Below are 27,848 nucleotides of genomic sequence, written 5' to 3' on the forward strand. Positions count from 1 at the left end.
CCTCCTGGCCACAACCTCCCTTCAGGACAGCAATAAGGTCTCCCCTGAGCCTCCTCTTCTCCAGGCTAAACAACCCCGGCTCCCTCAGCCTCTCCTCACAGGGCTGTGCTCAAGGCCTCTCCCCAGCCTCATTGCCCTTCTCTGGACACGTTCAAGAGTCTCAATGTCCTCCTTAAATTGAGGCCCCTAAATAATGAGGGAACTTGCACTTTCAAAACCCCCAAATAAAACCCCAGGCCCTTCTAAGTAGTACACACAAAACCTTGTATTGCAATCCAATACACTTAACTTTTGAACACTTCAAAACACAAGCACTTGAGGACAACTGGTTTGTATTTTCTTCCATTAGGGTTAATCAAGTATTCATTTGTTGAGAGACTTCCATGGAAACTTTGCTGACTCCATCTGCTGTACAAATACTTCCTAAGAGAACCAACTCTTGCCAGCACAAGGAATTGGGTTCCTTATGAATTAAGGAACCTTATGGTTGAGGCCCCATCCCTGGAGGTGTTTAAGAGCAGGCTGGATGAGGCTCTGGCCAGGCTGATCTAGTGTGAGGTGTCCCTGCCCATGGCAGGGGGGGTGGAACTAGATGATCCTGTGGTCCCTTCCAACCCTGACTGATTCTATGATACTATGATACTATGTATTTTTGCTTGGGTTTAATGTTTGACTGCCTTTGCTAGCATTTGACATCCTCTTCATACAGACAGCTGCCAAGCTGCAAGGTTTCTGCAGTTTTATTGTTTCAATATACAGCTGAACTTTTAACAAAGATGCTTTTACAGTATGCAGTTTATTTAAACTAGCAGAATGCCAAGTTGCTCACATCTGTAAAAAAACAAACCCTCAATCCATCAAAAATTCTTATCTGTATTAATAAATTTCCTGTTAGGTTAAGAATTATTAAACATTTTCAGGAGGCAATGTACACTGAGCAAATGGTCTATAAACAGGAGGCAATACCACCCTGGGTTGGAACATGAGACCTATAGAAAAGTTGGAGGAAAATCCCTGTGCATCACTTCTGCAGATCTGAGGTGCCTGCATCCCCAACAAACCACAGCAGTTACCACTTCTCCTAGGAACATTCTCATTGGAAAACATCCCTTCAGCATAACTTACTGCAACCAAGGTCTAAACTGCACAGGAGAACACCCACGGAACAAGATCAACCAAGAGAAATAATTTACAAGAAAAACTGTTGCCAGCACTAAATTATCATACACAAAAAAAAAACAACAAACCCCAAACAATTATTGCATTTAGCTCTGCACAGAAAAAAAACCCCAAACCCAAACTACCTTACTCTCATAGCCATGTCAGCTGCTATGGATGCTACATCTGAACTATCAATTCTCTTTCAGCTGCCAAGTGGAACCAGCTAGTTTTGTGCCAGAGCTGCAAAACATATTCTGGTTTGCTCATGAAAAAAATATTTAGAGCTAAGTTTCTCCCCAGCTAATATTAAGTTCTAGGAATCTTCAACTCCTAAGAATCTTCCCCTTAAACTCGATTGGCCAGCTTGCATTTGGAATTCCAAGCACCAGCTGAAGCCTCACAGATAGTATTTCTCCTTAAAAAAAGGGGGGAATTGAGTAAGTCTGGGAAGGTTAAAAGAAACTGGGTAATGGAAAGAAGAGGTTAAGTAGCAAAGAGTCCCCTGTTCAGCCTTCAGATATCAGGAGGCTGCATGTTGCCACCCCTCGGAGATGGCATGGCAGAGGTTACTGTTATCCAGACCTACAAACACTAGCTGGGAGCAGCTCAGTCCTTGCGTACTCTTCGTTTGCGCACTGATTTCAGCGAGCCGTCTCCAGGCTCCGTGCTTTCATCAGCCTCCTTCATCTGGAAAACAAACAAAGTAAAGTGAAATTTAAGTGTTCAAATCAAAACCCAGTCTTCCTTTAATTGCTGAAAATGGCATTTTATTCTACTCCTCCTCCAGAGCCCTCCAATCAGATTATCACTGAATACAACACTTTAAGGACAGGATACTTTTCCCACACTGCTAACCTCCTCTGGTAAGACCTCACCTGCAGTAGCCCATCCAACCAGTCCCTCCCCAGCCTTTCTTCAGGTCCCCTTCACATATTGAAATGTAGCTGTAAGGTATCCCTGGAGTCTTCTCTTCTCCAGCATCACCTCATGGGGAGCACCTCATTCAGGAGGAACAGCTCACAGTGTGACACAACCTGAGTGAGGACATGGCGTACACGACATCTCCCAAGTAGGTCACTAGCTAACTCGTGACAGAAGCTTCTACACTCTGAAAATAGCTAGAGAAGAGCAAGCCATAACCTCACTGTGACACTGCATAATGGCATTCACACCTTCAGAGCTTGATATTACTTTTATAGAGTCACACACATCTCAGCAGCCCTCATCTGATACTCTCTTCCTAGGAAAACATAGAAGGGAAATAAACAATTTCTGACAGGAGCAAGAGAAAGCACTGAACAGAGACTAACTCATGATGAATTTCAGTGATGAAGCAATGCAACCTCAGGCAAGGTACAGTTTCCTAGAGAATTAACACTAAGCAGCTCCCCTAATCTGGAAAGGGATTCATTCAGGAGTGACAAGCACAAGCAGGCCAAGAGAAGCACTGTGGGTGGATCTAAAGTGTTTCAAGGCATAGCAGAGTTTCTAGATGACAGGATCAGGAGTGGCTGATAAGCAAACAAAGCACACACAAGTACCTTTCTACAATGTTATTTCTGATACACATTTCAGAGATGATCTGGTGATTGGATTCATCAACATGGATAGGATAGGATAGGATAGGATAGGATAGGATAGGATAGGATAGGATAGGATAGGATAGGATAGGATAGGATAGGATAGGATAGGATAGGATAGGATAGGATAGGATAGGATAGGATAGGATAGGATAGGATAGACCAGACCAGACCAGACCAGACCAGGTTGGAAGAGACCTCCAAGATCATTGTGTCCAACCTATAATGAAGCTGCAGGTGCTGAATTGCTGAATTCAACACTAGTATGGTCGCTTTGCATTAAACTTGAGTCCTCTTAAACATCTCAAAGTGAAATGTTGCATTTTACTAGGTCCATCAATTCATATCATCACAATAAAGAGACTGCAGCATCTACATTTCCAAGACCTACAACTCACACAGTAACCTGTAAAAATGTTTCATGTTTAGAGACCTGCATGATCCTGCCTGACCAACCTGGTGGCCTTCTATGAATAGGTGATGAAATTAATAGCTGAGGGGCGAGCAACTGATGTTGTTTACCTGGAGCTGAGCAAAGCCTTTGACACTGTCCCGCACCACATCCTGGTCTCCAAACTGGTGACACATGGGTGTGATGGGTGGACCACTAGATGGATAAGGAACTGGCTTGATGGCCACACTCAAAGAGTGGCTGTCAATGGTCCATGTCCCAGTGGAGGCCAGGGACAAGCAGAGTCCCTCAGGGATCACTCCTGGGACCTGTCTTGTTCAACATCTTTGTGGGGGACATGGACAGTGGCATTGAGTGCACCCTCAGCAAGTTTGCTGATGACACCAAGCTGTGTGGTGCAGCAGCCAGGCTGGAGGGAAGGGAGGCCATCCAGAGGGACCTGGACAGGCTGGAGAGGTGGGCACAAGCCAGCCTCATGAGGTTCAACAAGACCAAGGGCAGGGTCCTGCATCTGGGTCGAGGCAATCCCAGGCACAAATACAGGCTGGGCAGGGACTGGCTGGAAAGCAGCCCTGAGGAGAGAGACTTGGGGGTGCTGGGGGAGGAGAAGCTCAACAGGAGCTCTCAGTGTGCACTTGCAGCCTGCAAAGCCAATCAGATCCTGGGCTGCATCAGGAGAAGTGTGGCCAGCAGGTCGAGGGAGGTGATTCTCCCCCTCTACTCAGCCCTGGTGAGACCCCACTTGGAGTACTGCCTCCAGTTCTGGAGCCCCTATTACAAGAGGGATGTGGAGGTGCTGGAATGTGTCCAGAGAAGGGCCAGGAGGATGATCAGAGGGCTGGAGCACCTCTCCTATGAGGACAGACTGAAGGAGTTGGGGCTGTTCAGTCTGGAGAAGAGAAGGCTCCGAGGTGACCTCATTGTGGCCCTCCAGTATCTGAAGGGGGCTACAAGAAGGCTGGGGTAGGACTTCTCAGGATCTCAGGGAGTGATAGGACTAGGGGGAATGGAATGAAGCTGGAGGTGGGGAGATTCAGGCTGGAGGTGAGGAGGAGGTTCTTCACTATGAGAGTGGTGAAGCCCTGGAATGGGTTGTCCAGGGAGGTGGTTGGGGCTCTGTCCCTGGAGGTGTTTAAGCCCAGGCTGGATGAGGCTCTGGCCAGCCTGCTCTAGTGTGGGGTGTCCCTGCCCATGGCAGGGGGGTTTGAACTAGATGATCCTTGTGGTCCCTTCCAAGCCTGACTGATACTATGATACCATCACTTTTCTACTGTACCTGTAATCTAACAATACCATCTCCTCACCAAAATTCCAGTAGGAGGAGACACGTTTCACAGACTGCTAGTGTTTGAGGTGTCACATTTGAAACCACATCCCTACCTCATGATTTGTTCTGTGGCTCAACAGAAGGAAAACTCATTGTAGGCAGCTGGGCAGAGTTAGAAGTGCAATACTGGACAAGAGGAAGGAGAAAATAGTGGAAAATAACCCCAAACTGACCTCATCTTCTGAGCCAGACTTATTTGACTTGTAACCTTCTTCTTGACTTCCCTCTGCAACTTCATTTTCTTCATAATCATAAATCTCCTCAGCACCTTCCCCCTCCTCTTCTGCAGAAGAAATTAATTTTACTTGGTGAACAGACCTGTATTAAAGATGCACTATATCCTAACACACTAGTAAGGAAAAGAAGCCAATTTCAGTCTTGGAATGAACTACTTGCTTACAGTAACCCATAAAATATCCCTGTGATGCAGAGAGAGGAATTCTCACAAAGTGATCACTGTCAGATTTAAAGCCACTGTTTACACCTTCAGCCTCATCTCTTTCCACAAAGTAGTAAAAACTCTTCAGAATTGTGACTAAAATGAAGACCTTATGTGGGATTGCTTTAGGTAAGTCCTTAAATCCAAGATTTATATTAACCAGTTCTGAGACCACAGTCCAAATAGGACAACTCAGGCATCCCAAACTTGACTAAAATCTGACTTAGCCAAGTACAGTGTTGCAGTTATCAGTTATCCACCATGGGAGACACCTGCATGCCAAAGGCAACTCTGCTTTTCAGCAGGGAATTCTTTTGGCATGCTCTTTTGGTTGAGGGATAAGCAGCTGTGTGCTTACCACCCCATTTTCATGCATTATTGCAAGGCAGCAACTAATCAGCCAAGCACTGTGCTCCCCTCAGCTCCCTTGAGGTATTGACCAGCAGGCACTGCTAGGATAAAGCTATTCACAAGCACAGTGAGCTTTCTGCATGGACCTGCTGTCACAGTTAGACCTTGGAACTGACAGGGACTGGAAAGCAACAAAAGCAAGCAACCAACCACCAAACCAAACAACAGAACAAGAAATAAATAAAAAGAAGAGTAGAAAAACCCCATCAAAAAACCACAACGACAAACAAAAACCCAACCAGAATTCCCTGCATCAAATCCTGTGAATTCTAGGCTGCTCCTCTGCTCAGCACATAGGTTGCCCTTCTATGGTCACCAGCTCTGCATGTTTTGTGAAGGAGGCCAGGCACCCAGCTGGTTTGATTTCCATTCTGGCTTTCAATGCCTACAAGCTGGCACTCCCATGCCTTTATTTTAGGTACCCATGCTCATTTTAAGAGCTAAACCTCAGCAACCACAGCATGATTCAAAACAAATAAATATATATATACACCAGGGTTTTGCAAGTCTCTTCCCTCACTTCAAACTGAGGGCTTGAAGTGGGAATGTGTAGAAAATATCCTCTGCAATACTTTCTACCAAGAGTAACCAAGAAATCACATCTAAATCTGATAGAAAGATGGTATTTTTGCAACATAAGATGCAACTCTCCTGATTCTTGGTGACTGAAATCTAGGAAATCCTCATTTATTAAAATATTTGAGGCTTCTGGAGGAGTACCAAAAGCTTTGCCTACAGTACAGCTCTAAGTTGAGACAAACAATTCATATGCATTAGTGAGACTCCCATTTTCAGGTCCTAGCCCAAATTACTTCCCTTTCCCAGTACCTGAAGAAGGAACCTCCATTCCCATCTTCTTTGTACCCCTTGTCTCCTCCATTTCTTCTCCCTCTGTAAGAAAACAAAATCATCATCATCAGGAGGCAGAAACCTCAAGCTGGCTTGCTCACCTTACCATCTTCAGCAGTATCTTTATTTCTCTTCTTCATCAGCCAACTCACCTGTCTCTTGATTTAGTCCTCCCTTTGTAATGGGCTTGGGTTTTTGGAAGTCAATATCTTCATCTGTTTTCTACAACAAATTGAAACCCCACTGACATTTCAATTCAAATTAAGAAATAATAATAATAATAATAATAACAATAATAATAAATAATCAGGTTGGAAGAGACCTTCAAGATCATTGCGTCCAACCCATCAACCAATCCAACCCACCTAAACAACTAACCCATGGCACCAAGCACCCCATCAAGTCTCCTCCTGAAAACCTCCAATGATGGTGACTCCACCACCTCCGCAGGCAGCCCATTCCAATGGGCAGTCACTCTCTCTGTATAGAACTTCTTCCTAACATCCAACCTAAACCTCCCCTGGCGCAGCCTGAGACTGTGTCCTCTTGTTCTGGTGCTGGCCGCCTGGGAGAAGAGACCAAACTTTGCCTGTCTACAACTTCCCTTAAGGTAGTTGTAGAGAGCAATAAGGTCACCCCTGAGTGTCCTCTTCTCCAGGCTAAGCAACCCCAGCTCCTCACAGGGCTGTGTTCCAAACCACTCCCCAGCTTCATTGCCCTTCTCTGGACTCGTTCCAGCAAGTCAACCTCCTTCCTAAACTGAGGGGCCCAGAACTGGACACAGGACTCGAGGTGTGGCCTAACCAGTGCAGAGTACAGGGGCAGAATGACCTCCCTGCTCCTGCTGGCCACACTGTTCCTGATGCAGGCCAGGATGCCATTGGCCCTCCTGGCTGCCTGGGCACACTGCAGGCTCATGTTCAGCCTACCATCAACCAGCACCCCCAGGTCCCTCTCTGCCTGGCTGCTCTCCAGCCACTCTGACCCCAGCCTGTAGCACTGCATGGGGTTGTTGTGGCCAATGTGCAGAACCTGGCACTTGGATGTGTTCAATCTCCTGCCCTTGGACTCTGCCCATCTGTCCAGCCTGTCGAGGTCCCTCTGCAGAGCCTCTCTACCCTCCAGCAGATCAACTCCTGCCCCCAGCTTGGTGTCATCAGCAAATTTACTGATGATCAGCTCAATGTCCTCATCCAGATCATCAATAAAGATATTAGAGAGGATGGAGCCCAGCACTGATCCCTGGGGGACTCCACTACTGACTGGCCACCAGCTGGATGTGGCACCATTCACCACCACTCTCTGGGCTTGGCCATCCAGCCAGTTCCTAACCCAGCTCAGAGTGCTGCTGTCCAAGCCATGGGCTGACAGCTTGGCCAGCAGTTTGCTGTGGGGGACGGTGTCAAAGGCCTTGCTGAAGTCCAGGTAGACCACATCCACAGCCTGCCCCACATCCACCAGGCAGTCACCTGCTCGTAGAAGGAGATCAGGTTGGTCAGGCAGGACCTGCCCTTCCTAAATCCATGCTGGCTGAGCCTGATCCCTTGGCCATCCTCTAAGTGCTGTGTGATTGCACTCAGGATGACCTGTTCCATGATCTTGCCTGGCACTGAGGTCAGGCTGACAGGCCTATAATTCCCTGGCTCATCCAACCGGCCCTGCTTGTGGATGGGCACCACGTTGGCCAGCTTGGGGCAGAATGACCTCCCTGCTCCTGCTCACCTGTGAGCTAAGAACTACCAGTGACACCTTAAAAGTGCATACTGTTGCACACATGCTAAGAGGTTTTCACAGAGTAACAGTCATTAAAACTAATTGTTTAAAACAAATACAGTTAAATGTCTCTCACCTTTGCTGGCCAGCAGAACAACACACCTAGACCAACAGGGAGGGCCAAAGTCAGGATGTAGAGAACCCAGAGCCATGGGTGGTCTTCTGCAGCAGTCAACAGCTGACTAAACATCCCAGGCTGTGTTCAAAACAATGAAAGAAACAAAGAATTTTGCATGTGGATCCCTCTCAACACTTCAGTGAGTTTGCAAAATGCACTGTAAGTATTTTGAGCATTATGTTGCCCCCTCCCCCCCCCCCAAAAGCCTTCTTCACCTTTGCTTTTTGAGCAAAAATCTATGATTTCAATATTAGTAAAGTAATAACTAAGCAAACAGCAAATAAACAGCAGGAGCTGGAACAAAGCTGGTTCTCCAAACATACTAGACTGGCCACTTCTCAATTTGGTGAAGTGACAGTTGGAGTCTTGGCAACCTCACACTTTCCAGCTACTTTAATTTCTGCCCCACACTGGGCTAACTCAACTGAAAGCTCCCAAAGTATGAAGAAGCTCAGAGCTGTGGCCAGTTCTCCTGAGGAGCAAAGTCCTGCTGCATCTGTACTACCCCTTCTCTCCTTTGACAGCCAATTACTCAGGGAGTAAAATATGCTCCCAGCCCAGATCTGGTTTACACAGCAGAGGGAGGTAGGCAAGGGCCTGGTCCAGTGAGGCCTCTGGAAAGGGCTCATGAACTAAGGCAGGAAGCTTGAGAGGCACACTGGAGGGAGGGGACTCAAGGGAATACTCAGCAGTTGTGTGTACAGATGCAGCTCCAGCCAGAAAGCCAAGTACTTGAGAAAAGGGCAGGGCTGTGTGAGGAGCTGGCTTTCCTAATTGCATGGGCAGATGTGCTGGTGCTATTTGTTCATCCTCTGACAAACAGCAGCTCTCAGGAAGTGGCCACATGTCCCACCAACCCAGGGTTTATCTCCTACAACTGCAGGCCTGCTCTTGCCACTCAATGAATGAAAATCAAGGACACTTAGAAAGAACCTGCAGTCAGTAAAGGCAGCCACTAGAGGGGCTCCCAATCCCGTATGTCAGGACAAGCTCATCCTACACCACAAAAAAAGAGATCCAGAAAAGAAAGCAGCAGCTGGGCAGGTGCAGTGTAGAAGCAAAGTGTGGATGCACACACAGGATGCATCTCTATAAACATATCTGCACTATTTTCAGAGCTGCAAAACACACCTAAGCAGCCCAGACCATACTCATGGGAGGGAAATATCATATGTAAGGGACAGCCACAAGTGAAGAGAATGAAAAAAAAGGGCAAACAAAAAACCCAACCAACCAACAAACCCCCAACACCCCAAACAACCAAAAAGTCTTTGAGTGCAAGTAACTCAGCTGCCAAGTGCTGCCAGGTGCTGTATTTCAAGTGTGATCATGAACAGCAGAAGACTCATTAACTAACTCATTCACAGTATCACCAAGGTTGGAAGAGACCTCAAAGATCATAGAGTCCAACCTGGCACCACAGACTTCATGGCTAGACCATGGCACCAAGTGCCACATCCAATCCCCCCTTCAACACCTCCAGGGATGGGGACTCCCACCACCTCCCTGGGTAGCACATTCCAATGGCTAACAACTCTCTCAGTGAAGAACTTTCTCCTCACCTCCAGCCTAAACTTCCCCTGGTGCAGCTTGAGACTGTGTCCTCTTGTTCTGGTGCTGGTTGCCTGGGAGAAGAGACCAACCCCCTCCTGGCTACAACCTCCCTTCAGGTAGTTGTAGACAGCAAGAAGGTCACCCCTGAGCCTCCTCTTCTCCAGGCTAAACAACCCCAGCTCCCTCAGTCTCTCCTCACAGGGCTGTGCTCAAGGCCTCTCCCCAGCCTTGTTGCCCTTCTCTGGACACGTTCAAGTGTCTCAATGTCCTCCTTAAACTGAGGGGCCCAGAACTGGACACAGGACCTAACCAATGCAGATTACAGGGGTACAATGACCTCCCTGCTCCTGCTGGCCACACCATTCCTAATGCAGGCCAGGATGCCATTGGCCTTCTTGGCCACCTGGGCACACTGCTGGCTCATGTTTAGGCAGGTGTCAATCAGCACCCCCAAGTCCAAGATGATCTTGATCTAGGAAAGGTAAAAAGGCTATGACCCAAAATGCAAGTGGTAACTGCCAGAAAATTCTCCCAACAGCACATCTGCCTCACTGCTTCTGGCTACCAAGAACACAGCAAAGTTCATACCTCATTAGCACTTGCCACTAGCTTCTTCAAGCCCCAGCCACCTGCTGCCCAACGATCTGCTACTTCCTTTTCTGAACATATAATGAAGTTATCAAAGTAGATATCAGATGTCATAGACCAGAGTTCTAGACCAATAGCACTGACAGTGGTCATCTTGAATGGGTGAAGGTCTTCAAAATAGTCTGGGTTAGGTATTTTCCGAGGGCTCCAGATTCCCTTTGAAGGAAAGAACAATAACATAAAACAGAGTCACATCACCTAGGCCTTACTGAAAAACAAACTGTGAAACAGTTTTGAAAGCAATTTGAAGTTCCTGGCTCTTTTCAGGGCATTCTTTCAAAAGAAAAGAAATGGAGATTAATCTACATCAACCAGATGGGATTTTGCAGATGGGGGTCTCAGTTTTCTGGCTTATGGCAGACCTCTTAAAGCTTATTTTTTGCCCCATATAGGAATGCAGAATAACTGACAGTGCAAATCATTGCAAAAGCAACTTTCAGAGTAGAGTAGAGTAGAGTAGAATAGAACAGAACCGAACCGAACCGAACAGAACCGAACCGAACCAGACCAGACTGGAAGAGAACTTCAAGATCATCGCATCCGACCTATCACCCAACACCACCTAATCAACTAAACCACGGCACCAAGCACCCTATCAAGTCTCCTCCTAAACACCTCCAATGATGGTGACTCCACCACCTCCCTGGGCAGCACATTCCAATGGGCAATCACTCTCTCTGTGTAGAGTTTCTTCCTAACCTCCAGCCTAAACCTCCCCTGGCACAGATTGAGACTGTGTCCTCTTGTTCTGGTGCTGCTTGCCTGGGAGAAGAGACCAACCCCCACCTGGCTACAGCCTCCCTTCAGGTAGTTGTAGACAGCAATAAGGTCTCCCTGAGCTTCCTCTTCTCCAGGCTAGGCAACCCCAGCTCCTTCAGCCTCTCCTCACAAGGCTGCGCTCCAAACCCCTCCCCAGCTTTGTTGCCCTTCTCTGGACACCTTCCAGCAATTCAACATCCTTCCTAAACTGAGGGGCCCAGAACTGGACACAGGACTCAAGGTGTGGCCTGACCAGTGCTGAGTCCAGGGCAGAATGACCTCCCTGCTCCTGCTGGCCACACTGTTCTTAATGCAGGCCAGAATGCCATTGACCCTCTTGCCCACCTGGGCACACTGCAGGCTCATGTTCAGCTTATTATCAACCAGTACCCCCAGGTCCCTCACTGTCTGGCCTCCCTCCAGCCACTCTGACCCCAGCCTGTAGAAACTGGTTTAATACAGGACCACCTCTCTTGCCTAGGACTCTTGAAGGAAAAACCACCCAAACACACCTAAATGCAAAAACTCTTCAGTGAGTGTGTTCAGACTCATTCCACAAAAGAATCATACTGTAAAATAGCCTAGGTAAATGTAATCCTTTGACTTGCCTTTGCCTGTAGCTTTTAGCAGCAACCCACAGCACTGACATTACCTGGTAGTTAGGATTGTCTATCATAGGTGCCTTCCATTTCCCTTTGTATTTGGGGTTATTCTTCATGGGACGCACCCAATGTCCACAGCCAGGTGCAGCCTTACACTTTGGATTAGGGATCTGAGGAGCTTCCCAGTCCCCATCCATTTCTTCATCCCTATTGAAAAAGGAAATACAATTACAAAAAACCAACACTGATTTGAGATGGGATTAGTCTGAAGAGCAGCAGCAGAGACCACGCACATGTTGCTGTAACAACCTCAGAATTTTGCCCAGCTCACAGAATTTAAGCCAAGTGTACAAACATTCTGAGTGCCAACCCTCTCCCCCTTTTTGCTTTCAGTAAAGGTGACATGCTCATTACTATCACAGCAAGACAGAAGGCAGCTAGGGTTATCCATCTGCAGATAGCTGGAAACACTTCTCCAGGAGATGCTTTGAGATCTCTTTAAGACTATTAGATGATGGTTTCGAGCTCTCAGCTTAAGAGTTTCATGGTTTAACCTTGTAGCAAGTTCTTTTGAGAAGGTTCATACTCTTCATATTCTGTTTCTGCTGATCTATCTTCAACAACCAAAAGGCTTTTCTACAAGCAGCTCCTCAAACCACAAGTATTTGGCCATCCCTTAACACCTCCCAACTTACTATCTTAACATACAGTGAGATTTGGATCGACTTCTGATCCACAGCTCCTATTTTCTGCCCAGAACAGATGGATTTATCTGCAAGACATCTTAACAACCTGCACTTATTCAATCAAGTTCTTACCAGTCCTTTGGCTTTTTTGCATCAGGGTCTGGAACATACTCTGGCTCATCATCAAGCCATCCCTCAGGCTTAACAGCATCAAGATCTTCTATTTTGGAAGGCTCATCTTCATCCCTTCAATTACAGACTTGGGTTAGAAAATACAGCCGCCTGACTCCGAGCCAATATTCTGCTCAGAGGACTGAAAGTGGGTATGGAAGGGATGACTTCCAAAGTTACAACAGAATTAGACACCCAATTAGCTGCTTGTAAACATCTACATTATACTAATTACATTCACATTGTGTCAAAGTACTGCTTAGCCCAGAAATTATAACCATCAACTGGTCAGTCAGGTCCTTTATTAGAATAAACCTTTATTAGAATAAACCAAACCAGGTTGGAAGAGACCTTCAAGATCATCATGTCCAACCCATCAACCAATCCAACCCACCCAAACAGCTAACCCATGGCACCAAGCACCCCATCAAGTCTCCTCCTGAACACCTCAAATGGGTCTTCCCATTAAGTTTTTCACCTCCTCTTCCTGAGTTGCCATATGAACTGTAGCTGTTCAGTGCTTTTACTAGTGAAACATATCCTAGTTATCCTTAGCAAACCACGAAATAAACCCAAGCAAATCTCTCAGATGCATAAACTGCAGGCAAAAGCTCTTGCATGGATTGAAAACGTTCTCCTTACCAGTCATCTGGTTTGACAGCATTTGGATCAGGTATTTTGGGTCTCTCATCCCAGTCATCAGGTTTCTTATCACTAGGATCCTCTATTTCTTTGGGAGGGTTTACTGGAGGAACCACATCCTCAAGAAGACTTCCTTTACTGACAACTGATTGGTCAATTAGTATTTCAAAGGTGTCATCTGGTTTCAGCACTACATTGAAGACATTTGTGTTAAAACAAGTAAGGAAAGCATTCATTTTACAAGCATCTTTCACCAAAAGCTATGCAAGCACAGACTTAGACAACAGCAGACAAGATCCTCACTAGCACAGGAGTCAGACTTCTTATTCAGGCACTGGATCCGGACACAAAGCATTAGTTATCTCTGTGGGGATGGATGACCAGCATCAGGTCTACAAAAATGAAGCCCCCAGTAAACTCAATTGCTGAAACACATCCAAGCACAAATACTGCCTTAAAAACACTGACAATGAATGACAAACCTCTGCCCCCAAAAGCATCTCTGCTACCAAAGTACAATTTCACCCCACAGGAACTGCATCAGCAACACAGCTGAAGGCTCACCAAAGGAGTGTTTTCTCTGAGATTCAAATCCCTGACAACCATTTCCTTCAAATGCCAGGCTGCCAATACAGAAAATTCTCTTCAACTGTTTAGCAAGCATGACTGAGAAGGCAGGGTCACAGAACTGAGCAGTGTCAGACTCAGTAAGAGGTGTTGTGTCCAGATCCAATTCTGAACCAGGGAGCACACTTAGCAAGTATATTGCAATGTCCATTCAATACAAGGATTATTAATTACAGGTAAAGACTACTCCACTTTCATGGTAATTTTATGAAGATGAATGATGAAGACCACAGTAACAGTCTCCTAATGACAGTTTGATAGTAACTAATGAAGCTCTTTGCAGCCTAACTCTTTTCAATGGGAATGGAATGGAATGGAATGGAATGGAATGGAATGGAATGGAATGGAATGGAATGGAATGGAATGGAATGGAATGGAATGGAATGGAATGGAATGGAATGGAATGGAATGGACCAAACCAGGTTGGAAGAGACCTTTAAGATCATCAAGTCCAACCTATCACCCAACACTACCTAATCAACTAAACCATGGCACCAAGCAACCCATCCACTCTCTTCCTAAACACCTCCACCTCCAATGATGGTGACTCCACCACCTCCCCAGGCAGCGCATCCCAATGGACAATCACTCTCTCTGTGTAGAATTTCTTCCTAACATCCAGTCTGAACCTCCCCTGGCACAGCTTGAGACTGTGTCCTCTTGTTCTGATGCCCATAAATGTAAACACTATGTCCCATATCACTTTAGATACAACATAAAGAATTGATTTGTAAACTTCTGTTATCATACACAGATCCATAGAATGGTTTGGGTTGGAAGGGGCCTTGAAGATCACCTAGTTCCAACCTCCCTGCAATGGGCAGGGACACCTTACACTAGACCAGGCTGCTCAAGGCCTCATCCAGCCTGGCCTTGCTACATGCACATAATGCATTAGAATCACCTCTCTGTATGGAATCCTTTTGAACAGTTACAGCAGAATAAATGAAAACTGAGCTCAACTATCTTTAATCATCATTTCTACTGAACAGCCCAAACATAGGAGCAAATGTAATTCTGCATCACAGGAACAGTGCTGGTTTCACTCATTCCTATTCTCCAAAAGTGGAAGTTTGCCCTGGCACACTGCAACCAGTAAGATTTCCCATGGTACAGCCTTTGAACTTGCCTTCCATTACTATTCAGTGGAAGTTTAAAAGTACAGTCAGTGTGGCTGGATTTGCAGTATGCCACAGATGGCTGTCTACAACTACTTGAAGGGAGGTTGTAGCCAGGTGGGGGTTGGTCTCTTCTCCCAGGCAACCAGCACCAGAACAAGAGGGCACAGTCTCAAGCTGCACCAGGGGAGGTTTAGGCTGCATGTTAGGAAGAAGTTCCTCACAGAAAGAGAGATTGGCCATTGGAATGTGCTGCCCAGGGAGGTGGTGGAGTCACCATCACTAGAAGCGTTTAAGAAGAGACTGCATGAGGCACTTGGTGCCATGGTTTAGTTGATTAGATGGTGCTGGGTGACAGGTTGGACTTGATGATCTCAAAGGTCTTTTCCAACCTGGTTAATTCTATTGTATTCTATTAGCCCATTCTTTGACTATTATTCCTCAGAAGTTGGGGGGAGAAGGAAGGAAGAACTACAAAATTGAGGTTTCATCTCTGCTATATTGTTCATTGGTACAGAAGGAGAGGTAACATGAATTAAAACCAGGCCATATTAATTCATCTGCCGAGACTGCAGCAGCCTATCTGTTCATGCACACTGCTGCAGCTGAAGGCAGGTGTTGCAGTGTGATGGTTTAGCTCACCCACACCAACAAAACAAAATCTGTTTAGAATTATCTTTCTTTCCTTTTCCTTTTCACATCAACTGTAGCTCCTAGCTTAAAGGCACAGCCTAAACTGTCACAGCAGAAAGGAAAGGGGTGTGCAGCATGCTGCAGACTGAACTCCTCTTAACTGTTCCGAAACCACTGGACAGTTGTGTGCCACGAGGATGATCAGAGGGCTGGAGCACCTCTCCTATGAGGACAGACTGAAGGAGTTGGGGCTGTTCAGTCTGCAGAAGAGAAGGCTCCGAGGTGACCTAATTGCGGCCTTCCAGTATCTGAAGGGGGCCTACAGGAAGACTGGGGAGGGACTTCTTAGGATCTCAGGTAGTGACAGGGCAAGGGGAAATGGAATGAAGCTGGAGGTGGGGAGATTCAGGCTAGATGTGAGGAGGAGGTTCTTCCCCATGAGAGTGGTGAAGCCCTGGAATGGGTTGTCCAGGGAGGTGGTTGAGGCCCCATCCCTGGAGGTGTTTAAGAGCAGGCTGGATGAGGCTCTGGCCAGCCTGCTGTAGTGTGGGGTGTCCCTGCCCATGGCAGGGGGGTTGGAACAAGATGATCCTTGTGGCCCCTTCCAACCTTGACTGATACTATGATACTTTAGTATGTTTCTTAACAAAAATATTTCTATCACAGCAAGTACTGAAGGTATTAATCAATTCTTCACACCAGAGGCTGGCCAGGGCTGATATGTTCCTTCCTGTAATTGAATATTAATCTGAAAGCCACTTTTATGACCTGCAGTTAAGCTCAGTCATTAAATCACTTAAACCCAGCCATTAAAACATTGAAGCCCAAATCATTAAGCAATCAGCCCTCAGAATTAACCATTACAAACAAAAAAAAGCAGTCTCAGAGACAAAGCTTCAGTAGAACCAAGGATTTCATCTCTCCTTTCCCACTGACAGAACCAAGCAATACCAAGAGTATACAGATGTGTCTTCTTGTCCAGATAGAACTTTTTCAGGTCCACATCAGGGCGCTTTGCATGCTTTTCATCATACTCTCCAGTTTTAGGGTTCTTATGCCTGAAGATCAAGTGCAGTTTGTAATCTTCTCCACATTTATCTGGTCCAAACATGATAGTGTAAGGTGTTCTGTCAAAAAAGTACTCCTGTGGGAGGCAAGAAAGCTGAGCATGTGTTATGCTGCACGCTTTATGAAGTCGTTCTGGGCGCTGCTTTTCACTGTGTGGGGCAAACAGCATGGTGCCCTTTTTAGGAATGGCAACTGAAATCTGACAGAGCAAAGCATGAAAGGACTTGAGCAGTTGCTGGGTGCTCAACTGTTCTCAAGGAATGGACTAACCATAGAGATCACTTCAGCCTCTTCAGTGAGGGTGTAATTATTTAGACCTTAACCTTAAGTAGACATGCCTGTCACAAATCAAAACACCCAGGTACATGTTTCCTTCTACAAACATTACACTAGAAGATGGAAGAGAACTAGTGACTGAATTCATTTTACTTTTCAATTACAACCACCACCACCATAATAATGATCAACCCTGCAAAACCCAGACACAGCTCTTCTCCTCCAAAGTATGTTGCATGAAGTTGTTTACAGATGCCAACAGTTATCAACTATTTGTATGGCTTTTGTGTTTGGAATACCCAGTAGCATGCTGCCTTAGATTCTTAAGCAAGTTGCCTGAAGGAAGGACCTTCAGGTCAGAAGAAATCAAGGACCACTTGATTTCTGGAAGTCTTCTTGAAAGATATATTCTGACACACATGTATTGTTTGAAAGGGGTCTGTATTCCCCAGTTTTTTGAATGCAAAGCAGAACATTCTCATTCTATGCTCTACAGAAGTGAATTGAGTTTAATTCCTTTTACAACATGGAAGAGTCTCAGGAAAGCCTGTTAAATCTTACCAGTGATACAATCACCTAACTCTTCTAAGAAGCATACACACAGCACTGAGACATTCTGGAGTTCCCATTTTAAGATGTGTGAGAATAGAATAGGATAGGATAGGGGACAGGATAGGGGAAAGGGAAAGGGAAAGGGAAAGGGAAAGGGAAAGGGAAAGGGAAAGGGAAAGGGAAAGGGAAAGGGAAAGGGAAAGGGAAAGGGAAAGGGAAAGGGAAAGGGAAAGGGAAAGGGAAAGGGAAAGGGAAAGGGAAAGGGAAAGGGAAAGGGAAAGGGAAAGGGAAAGGGAAAGGGAAAGGAAAGAACAGAGCAAACCAGGTTGGAAGACACCTTCAAGATCATTGAGTCCAACCTATCATCCAGCACCACCTTTATTTTAGAATAACCTTTATTTAGAATAAACCAAACCAGGTTGGAAGAGACCTTCAAGATCATCGTGTCCAACCCATCAACCAATCCAACCCACCCAAACAACTAACCCATGGCACCAAGTACCCCATCAATTCTCCTCCTGAACAGCTCCAATGACGGCAACTCCAGCACCTAATCAACTAAACCACACAACCAAACACCCCATCAAGGCTCCTCCTGAGCACCTCCAGTGATGGTGACTATGGCCCTTTCTCAGATGTCAGGTTTGGTCCACACAGTTGACATTCTACAGCTTCTATTACTACAGAAAGCCAGACTAAACAAATACAGAAGTCCTTTATCCTGGATATAAGAGATCATTTGTGCAGAACTAAGAGAAGTATGTCAATCACAGCAAACTCTTCATCTTAACCTTCTGAAGTGTATGCCTTGAGAGATTTGTGTGACTATTGATTTTAACAGTTTACCTTAAGTTTCAGATTCCCTCTAAGTTTCACTCAAATAAATGGAAATGATATCCAGAAGAATGTTAACAAATATTTGCCCACTCAAATGTGCACAGCTCCAAAGGTTTTGTGTATACATCGTCAATTATATGCATATTATTATTGTGCCCAATCCTCTGCTTAAACATTTGGGAAGCTTTTAAGCACTCAGGGTGCATTCAGAATTAATTGCTTATTGGCATTTTGCAAGAACAATTACACATTCCTCAGATGAGCAACCCACAGCAAATGTTAAGGAAGAGGACATACCAGATTCAAATCATCACTGCTGGAGATAAGTTTAATATATGCACCACCACAGTCAATGCCTTCTTGGAAATTCACTTCATATCTGGCCAAAGAGCAAGTCAAAAAAGAAATATCAATTCCAAGTAGCAGATGAATAGAATAGAATAGAATAGAACAGAACAGAACAGAACCGAACAGAACAGAACAGAACAGAACAGAACAGAACAAACCAGGTTGGAAGAGACTGTCAAGATCATCGTGTCCAACCCATCAACCAATCCAACCCACCTAAACAACTAACCCATGGCACCAAGCACCCCATCAAGGCAGGTCCTGCCTGACCAACCTGATCTCCTTCTATGATCAGGTGACTGCCTGGTGGATATGGGGAGGCCTGTGGGTGTGGTCTACCTGGACCTCAGCAAGGCCTTTGACACCGTCCCCCATAGCAAACTCCAGGCCAAGCTGTCAGCCCATGGCTTGGATGGGAGCACACTGCAATGGGTTAGGAACTGGCTGGATGGCTGAGCCCAGAGAGTGGTGGTGAATGGTGCCACATCCAGCTGGCAGCCAGGCACTAGTGGTGTGCCCCAAGGATCAGTGCTGGGCCCTGTGCTCTTTAACATCTTTACTGATATATCTGGATGAGGGCATTGAATCAATCATCAGTAAATTTGCTGATGACACCAAGCTGGGGGCAGGAGTTGATCTGGTGGAGGGTAGAGATGCTCTGCAGAGGGACCTCAACAGGCTGGGCAGATGGGCAGAATCCAACAATATGAGATTGAACGCATCCAAGTGCTAGGTTCTGCACATGGGCCACAACAACCCCATGCAGTGCTACAGGCTGGGGTCAGAGTGGCTGCAGAGCAGCCAGGCAGAGAGGGACCTGGGGATACTGGTTGATGGTAGGCTGAACATGAGCCTGCAGTGTGCCCAGGCAAGAACTGCAGCTTGAAGATAATTTGTAAGTATGAAAAACATCAAGACTGTCTATTAGCCTCTGCTGTCAAAACATGACCAGCAAAGGGTTTAATTGCCACACAAGCTAATGCAGAGCTACACAGAAGTATTCTGCAAGTGGAAAACACTGTGCTCAAACCACATGTGATTTAAATCTTTTAGAGTAGATTGAATATTAATTAGCTTCTCCAAGCTTGTAAAATATTAGGTTTCTCTCCAAAAATACTTCAAAAGACTTTCAACAGAGTTAACTTCTTAACACTTGTGCTACAACCTTGATTCTTAAATCATTCATACTTAAGAGTTTTGATAGAACCATAGAATCAATAAGGTTGGAAGAGACCTCAAAGATCATCAAGTCCAACCTGTCACCCAGGACCTCATGACTACTAAACCATGGCACCAAGTGCCACATCCAATCCCCTCTTGAACACCTCCAGGAACAATAGCTCTGGGTATGACAGAATAATGCTATCAGTAGTCATAATCACCCAATAATGCTTCCAAAGTGCAGCAATATTGGATGATTGGTATCTCTGAAGAGTATGGTGGGAGAAGCCACCAGGTAATAGCTCCCAAAATCCCCAGAGGAGGCACCTGGCTTCCCTTGGAATGGAAACTGGGAAGATTGTGCAACCCCAGCTCTCTCCTGAAGTACTGAATATAGAATCATAGAATCAACAATGTTGGAAAAGACCTCAGAGATCATCAAGTCCAACCTGTCACCCAACACCTCATGACTACTAAACCACGGCACCAAGTGCCACGGTCAATCCCCTCTTGAACGCCTCCAGGGAGGATAGCTCTGGGTATGACAGACCAACGCTATCAGAAGTCATAATTTTTCTACAGGGATTCAAATGACTTTCTTAAGGATTTTAATAACAACAAATATTAAGTAAAAAAAAACACTCTGAGGGATTACTTACTGAACAATCAAAGGCTTATCATCAAAAACAAATGCTTTGGTCAGCATAGAGGATATTGCGTGATGCTTTGCCACCGATTTTAACACCAATCCTCTGTCTCCAGGCATCGAGTTCTCTTTCAGCTCTTCCACTTCCCATCTGCCTAGAACACACACACAGAGCCTTTAAACAAAAATGCAAGCTAAGGGACAAAAATCACAGCCTTAGTGCAAATTAACAGCAAATAAAGACTAGTTGCCAAAGCAAGGAGGAAATCCTCACATCTGGTATCAAACACAAATCACTTGGCAGTTCTCCTGTGGGTATAAAGCGTTACTCAAGCCCAGCTTCCACTTCCCCAGACTGACTGCTCTGCAGCACTCAAGTACAAAACAAGTCCCCGAACATTCATGGTACACCAATCTGCTGCTCCCATCTACTGCAGCAGTGACAGACCATTTGAACCAGAACTTTTGCAGAGTTAGACACTATAGACGACGGAGATTGGAGTCAATATGGCTGACCAATATGATCGAGTGTTGTTCCTTTGTTGTTCCAGTGGTGCAGGCCTATGGTGCAGGCCTGTAGTGTGAGCATAGCACAGTAAAGTGTAGAAGAAGAGACAGGAAAGGCAGAAGTGCATAGCAAGGGAACTTCTACAGCTTATATAAACTCAGAGTGCCCTGTTGGCATAGCTCCATTGGTTCCCTCTGAGTGACCACACATTGCACTGTTACAGATTATTGGTCCAATACTAACGACACGCAAGGTTTGTTGATGCAGGTGCACGTCCTGTTGTCCCAAGATAACTGTCCATGTTTATAGCTACCAGTGCCTTGTTTTAATTACATGCTGCAGGCACAGCACTGTTTTGCTCCACTGCTAGCTGGCTCTGCACTAATGCTGAGCATGGCCTACCACCATGTCAGGCTCTAGGCCTGCACTGCCAGATTGCTCACACTGCTCGTCGCTGGCATTGCCACAAGGCGCCACAAAAATTCCAGCTCCAGAGCTAGATACCAAACCATAAACTGTGCAGTGCCAAAGATCCATCTGACCAAAGGTGCTGGCTCAGACAGCAAGGAGGAAAGCAAGCTTCGGAGTGTAAGCAGTTGTAACAAGACATGACATGGCCTGCATTAGGAATAGTGTGGCCAGCAGGAGCAGGGAAGTCATTGTGCCCCTGTACTCTGCTTTGGTTAGGCCACACCTTGAGTACTGTGTCCAGTTCTGGGCCCCTCAGTTTAAGAAGGACATTAAGACACTTGAACATGTCCAGAGAAGGGCAACAAGGCTGGGGAGAGGCCTTGAACACAAGCCCTGTGAGGAGAGGCTGAGGGAGCTGGGGTTGCTTAGCCTGGAGAAGAGGAGGCTCAGGGGTGACCTCATTGCCCTCTACAACTACCCGAAGGGAATGTTTTGGGTTTTTTTTTCAGAGGCTAGACTGGGAGACCAACCCATGTATAATTCAGACTGGAGAAAAAAAGGCTCTGAGGTGATCTAATTGTGGCCTTCCAGTATCTGAAGGGGGCCTACAGGAAGGCTGGGGAGGGACTTCTCAGGATCTCAGGGAGTGATAGGACTAGGGGGAATGGAATGAAGCTGGAGGTGGGGAGATTCAGGCTGGAGGTGAGGAGGAAGTTCTTCCCCATGAGAGTGGTGAAGCCCTGGAATGGGTTGTCCAGGGAGGGGGTTGAGGCCCTGTCCCTGGAGGCGTTTAAGCCCAGGCTGGATGAGGCTCTGGCCAGCCTGCTCTAGTGTGGGGTGTCCCTGCCCATGGCAGGGGGGTTGAAACTAGATGATCCTTGTGGTCCCTTCCAACCCTGACTGATACTATGATACTATGATAATTAAGCCAGATGCAGCAACATGAAACATGCTGCTTTAGAAAGGTGTTTGACAACTGAAATTGAAGTGGTAAATCTCTCTGACATGACTTCAGAGAATGTAGTTCTCAAGAAGCTGTATTCATAATCAGAGAATACTGAATATTCAGATGCCAGAGGGTATTCCAGCATCATTCATTGCAACAGATTGTTGGGATGAGCAAAAAAAAAGTTATTTTCATGCTCATTAACCCAATAAGCAATGTTTCACACCTCAGTCTCAGGGTAACAGTCATTATATAAACTAACTTTTGACCTATGCCATCTAGATTCTCAAAGTTCAGTTCAGTGTAAGGGGTAGGTATTGCTCAGAAACCACCAGAAGCTAATGGAAACAGACATCAAAACCACTTACCATCATATTTGGAGATGTCATCATCTGTGTCTTCTTTCTTGGTTTTAGACAACACCCACCTAAAAGAAAAAGTGCACCAGGCCTTGAACTGTCTGTGCAAAAACTACCATTTAACAAGCACAGGAAAACCTGCTCTCACTTCTAGGCTGTGACCCTCTGACAATGATTTTGTCAGTCAGCATCATGGTTGGAGAGCCGAGCCCAGAGAGTGCTAGTGAACGGTGCCACATCCAGCTGGCGGCCACTCACCAGTGGTGTCCCCCAGGGATCAGTGCTGGGCCCCATCCTCTTTAATATCTTCATTGATGATCTGGATGAAGGGGTTGAGTCAGTCATCAGCAAGTTTGCAGATGACACCAAGTTAGGAGCAGATGTTAGTCAGTTAGAGGGTAGAAAGGCTCTGCAGAGGGACCTCGACCGACTGGACAGATGGGTGGAGCCCAATGGGATGGCATTCAACAAGTCCAAGTGCCAGGTTCTGCACTTTGGCCACAGCAACCCCATGCAGAGCTACAGGCTGGGGTCAGAGAGGCTGGAGAGCTCCCAAACAGAGAGGGACCTGGGGGTGCTGATTGACAGCCACCTGAACATAAGCCAGCAGTGTGCCACGGTGGCCAAGAAGGCCAATGGCATCCTGGCCTGCATTAGGAATAGTGTGGCCAGCAGGAGCAGGGAAGTCATTGTGCCCCTGTACTCTGCATTGGTTAGGCCACACCTTGAGTACTGTGTCCAGTTCTGGGCCCCTCAGTTTAGGAAGGACATTGAGACACTTGAATGTGTCCAGAGAAGGGCAACAAAGCTGGGGCGGGGTTTGGAGCACAGCCCTATGAGGAGAGGCTGAGGGAGCTGGGGTTGCTTAGATGATCCTTGTGGTCCCTTCCAACCCTGACTGATACTATGATACTTGAAATGTTACCTGCCCAGCTAACATCATGATATACTTAGAGCAAGTATGATCAGCCCTTCCAATTCTAACCCCTGTAAACATTGCTTCATGAAAAGATCTCAACAGAAAATCAAATGCCAAACCAATCTCTGCACTATAAACTAAAGTGATGAAAGCAGAAGTTTGTAACTCAAAGACATAAACTTACCCAGTCAATGCTTCATCAAAGGTTTCTGTAAAATACACTTCCCCAGTTGGCTTTGGAGTCTGGTACACAACCTGAAAACCATGGACAGATGCATGCTCTAGTATGTGTTACGAGTTACTCAGTGGAAATCCAGAAGTAGCCCAGACAGACCACCAGATTTTGCCCACAGGAAACATCTACCATCATAAAACAGCCCCTCTGGGAGCACCCCTCTAACTGAGCCACTCCACACCTATGAAAAGCTGCTTGTGGTGTTCAAAAGTACTGTTACATATCTAATGTGTAACAAAACTCCAGAAAATCCACTGAACTTGCATCAGTTCTCTGCTTCCCTCCTCTTCTTATCTAAACATGTTTCCAGTTCTAGTGTTCTCCTACCTAAGTGGCCCACTACAGCTGGTCTAGGCAGCTTAAAGTTGAAATAGTTTATACTACTACCCACAACCATTAAGAAGTGCAGCATATGAGGACAGACTGAGGGAGTTGGGGCTGTTCAGTCTGGAGAAGAGAAGGCTCCCAGGTGACCTAATTGTGGCCTTCCAGTATCTGAAGGGGGCTACAGGAAGTCTGGGGAAGGACTGATCCTGGGATCAGGATCTCAGGTACTGATAGGACTAGGGGAAATGGAATGAAGCTGGAGGTGGGGAGATTCAGGCTAGATGTGAGGAGGAGGTTCTTCACCATGAGAGTGGTGAAGCCCTGGAATGGGTTGTCCAGGGAGGTGGTCGAAGTCCCGTCCCTGGAGGTGTTTAAGCCCAGGCTGGATGAGGCTCTGGCCAGCCTGCTCTAGTGTGGGGTGTCCCTGCCCATGGCAGGGGGGTTGGAACTAGATGATCCTTGTGGTCCCTTCCAACCCTGACTGATACTATGATACTATGATAACACATGCAGGAGGACTTGCTGGGAATGAAAACACTCTCAAAAGGCAGCTGTGACTAATGAAATCAAGAACCTGGGCTAAAGTCAAAATCCCAGGAAGGCCAAGATACCTCCTGCTTTCTCCTCAGGAAATGGCATGTTAGGGTATAAACCTCTGTGCCTAGACTGCACCACAGACTTGCAAAACCTTCTTCATGACTATGCACAACAGGCAGGAGACCTGATTTTATACTTTGGCACAGCAGAATCATTCATTAAGCTTGTTCTCCATGTCACATGCACCAGCTGAAAAACTCAAGAGTGGGGGGTTTGACACCCACTCAGTTGTTGACTGCATGTTAACTTGCTCCTTTCAAAATGCATTTGTCCACCTATTTCCCCCCTAGTTACAGCTACACATAACAAAACTAAAGCCTTCTCTAATCCTACCTCTAAAGAAGATTTCTCTCTCTCGACATCAGCTGCTTCAGACTGCTTATCAAAATCCTCCACTTCCACATCTGCATCCAGCATTTCATCATTTTCCACTTCTGCAGCCACTGAGCTGATGATCAGGACACCCAAGCACAGCCAGTCCCACTGGAATTGCATCCTGGTTACCTGAAGAACTGAAAGTTTTGAACTGTAAGTCTTGCTACAAGAATATTACCAATACTGTTGCAATTTTACCCCAGACTTTACCCACAAGACAATAAAACCAAACCCCAACACACTGAGATAATAAGAAATAAAGACCACAAAGTACTGTTCCTGTAGTGTAAAGTGGTAGATCTCATTCTGGAAACTGAACTGTTGCATAGCTGGGTCACTCTTTACTGAGGGAACACAGGTGACTACAGCACATCTACCCATCAGAACAGACCTCTGAGCCAGCAGTACTGCTGCAAAGCATGCTCTTGGGACCAGCACCGGTGCTGCAACACCAGCACTAGATTGCACCTCAAGTAACTAAGGCAAATACTAGGAAAGGCAAATACCAGGAAAGCCAACAGGCATAAACTGACAAGAATATTCAGACTGGATGTTAGACACTGTTCCCACGATGAGGGCAGGCAAGCAATGCTACAGGCTACCTAGTCTCAGTCCCTGAGGTTTTCCAAGACCCCCCGGATAAAGCTCTGAGCAACCAGGACTGGCCTCCAAACTGACCCTGCTGTAAACAGCAGGCTGGAGCAGAGACCTCCTGGGGGCCCTTTCTACCTGAATGATTTGCTTTCACATGCAAGTGTGTCAGTCTCCAGATCTCTGCACTGTGGTCTTTGGCATATTCTACAGCCCCTGTTTAATGAATGGCATTGTTATTCCATTTGCTGCACAACTAAAGCCTCATCAGGGTCTCTGAGAGAGCCTTACAGCTGTCTTCTGACACCTGAAGGGATCCTACAGGAAGGCTGCAGAGAGACTTTTCATAAGGGTGTCTAGCAATAGAACAAAGGGGAATGGTTTTAGGCTGAGGGAGAATAGGTCCAGACTGGATCTCAGGAAGCTCTTCAGGACAAGGGCGGTGAGACTCTGGAATGGGTCAGCCAAGGAGATTATGGATGCCTCCTCCCTGGAGGTTTTCAAGGCCAGGGTAGTTGAGGCCTTGAGCAATGTGGCAGAGGGGTTAGAGAAGATGATCTCTGAGGTCCCTTCCAACCTAAGACATATTGTGATTCTATGAGTACTAAGTACTGGTTGATGGTAGGCTGAACATGAGCCAGCTGTGTGCCCAGGTGGCCAAAAAGGCCAATGGCATCCTGGTCTGTATCAGGAACAGTGTGGCCAGCAGGAGCAGGGAGGTCATTCTGCCCCTGTACACTGCACTGGTTAGGCCACAGCTTGAGTCCTGTGTCCAGTTCTGGGCCCCTCAGTTTAGGAAAGATGTTGAGTTGCTGGAAGGTGTCCAGAGAAGAGCAACAAAGCTGGGGAGGGGTTTGGAGCACAGCCCTGTGAGGAGAGGCTGAGGGAGCTGGGGTTGCTTAGCCTGGAGAAGAGGAGGAAATCTTATTGGTGTCTACAGCTACCTGAAGGGAGGCTGTAGCCAGGAGGGGGTTGGTCTCTTCTCCCAGGCAACCAGCACCAGAACAAGAGGACACAGTCTCAAGCTGCACCAGGGGAGGTTTAGTCTGAATGTTAGGAAGAAGTTCTTCACAGAAAGAGAGATTGGCCATTGGAATGTGCTGCCCAGGGAGGTGGTGGAGTCACCGTCCCTGGAGGTGTTTAGGAGGAGACTGGATGGGGTGCTTGGTGCCATGGTTTAACTGGATGATAGGTCGGACTTGATGATCTCAAAGGTCTCTTCCAACCTGCTTAATTCTATTCTATTCTATCCAGGTGTGTCCTGAAGGTCTCCAGACAAGGAGACTCCACAAGCCCTCCTCCGGGCAGCCTGCTCCAGCGGTCCGGCACACTTAACAGTAAAGCAGCCTCTCATTAAGCTCAAGCGGAACAGGAGGTCTCCAGGTTTGTACTCACTGCCCCCTCTCCTGTCACTGTGCCCCGCTGAGAAGAGCCCGGACAGCTCTTGCAGGTGCCCTTTCCAGCCCTTTTGCTGCTACACTTGGGTGAGCGAACCCCTCCCGGAAGGGGATGTTTTCCAGTCAAGAATGAAGACGGCTGAGCCCGGCAGCCCCTCGGCGCTGGGACAGAGCCCTAAGCGAGCCCGCCTGTCGGAAGGCTGGGACGGGACCCCGGCCGCCCCTTCGTGCAAGCGCCCGCAGGGGCCGCGCTCCTCCTGCGGGGCGGCTCGCGCCAGGCGCGGGGCGGCTCTCGCCAGGCGCGGGGCCGGGCCCCGGATCCCACCCCCGCCGCCGCTGCCTCCGCTCCGCGCCCCCGTCGCCGACCGAGAAAGGCACAGGCGCCACAGCGCAGGTTCGCGCTTCCCGCCCTCCCGCCGCCCGCAGCCTAACGGCCAGTAACGGCCAGGGAACGGCGGCGAACCTCCCCGGGACAAGAGTGTGGGGCTGAAGAGCCGCTTTCCCCTCCCCGCTGCACACAGAGACCCGCCCCGGCACCTGAAGGGGGGCGGAGGGAGAACGGGAGCCGCAAGGGACCGACATGCACCTTCCACAGCAGGCCCGGGCAGACGCCACTCCCCCTCCCCCAGCTGCCATACAACTGCGACGCAGGCCGCGGCCGCAGAAGTCTGCGCACCCTCTCCCCGCGGCGGGCGGATTTACCGGCAGCGAGATCCCCTCCGCGCCCCGCTTTCCCCAGCGCATCCCCGGCCGCGCATGCGCTCCGCCTCACCGCCGCTCGCGGA

General features: G+C 47.2%; 1 protein-coding gene across 4 annotated transcripts; it reads right to left on the reverse strand.

The window, feature by feature from the left end:
* Nucleotides 1-724: 724 nt before the first annotated feature.
* Nucleotides 725-27,843, reverse strand: CLGN (calmegin). 4 transcript variants are annotated; one of them, XM_068154022.1, is made up of 16 exons: nt 27,766-27,843; nt 25,034-25,212; nt 23,726-23,796; nt 22,632-22,690; nt 20,412-20,553; nt 18,541-18,622; nt 16,462-16,654; nt 13,133-13,322; nt 12,452-12,565; nt 11,684-11,840; nt 10,213-10,428; nt 8,029-8,148; nt 6,332-6,401; nt 6,159-6,221; nt 4,654-4,763; nt 725-1,848 (listed from the first exon to the last, which is right to left on the reverse strand). In XM_068154022.1, the coding sequence occupies exons 2-16, from the start codon at nt 25,193-25,195 to the stop codon at nt 1,768-1,770; spliced, it is 1,830 nt and encodes a 609-aa protein (XP_068010123.1). In that variant the 5' UTR covers nt 25,196-25,212; nt 27,766-27,843; the 3' UTR covers nt 725-1,767. The 4 variants fall into 4 exon arrangements, with proteins under 4 accessions (XP_068010123.1, XP_068010125.1, XP_068010127.1 ...); XM_068154024.1 differs by lacking the exon at nt 27,766-27,843 and adding an exon at nt 27,740-27,759; XM_068154026.1 differs by lacking the exon at nt 27,766-27,843 and adding an exon at nt 27,650-27,669.
* Nucleotides 27,844-27,848: the final 5 nt, after the last annotated feature.

The sequence above is a fragment of the Melanerpes formicivorus genome, unplaced genomic scaffold (genome assembly GCF_026170545.1).
Source record: "Melanerpes formicivorus ecotype bairdi unplaced genomic scaffold, bMelFor1.0.p_v2 SCAF_27, whole genome shotgun sequence".
Lineage (NCBI taxonomy): Eukaryota > Metazoa > Chordata > Aves > Piciformes > Picidae > Melanerpes > Melanerpes formicivorus.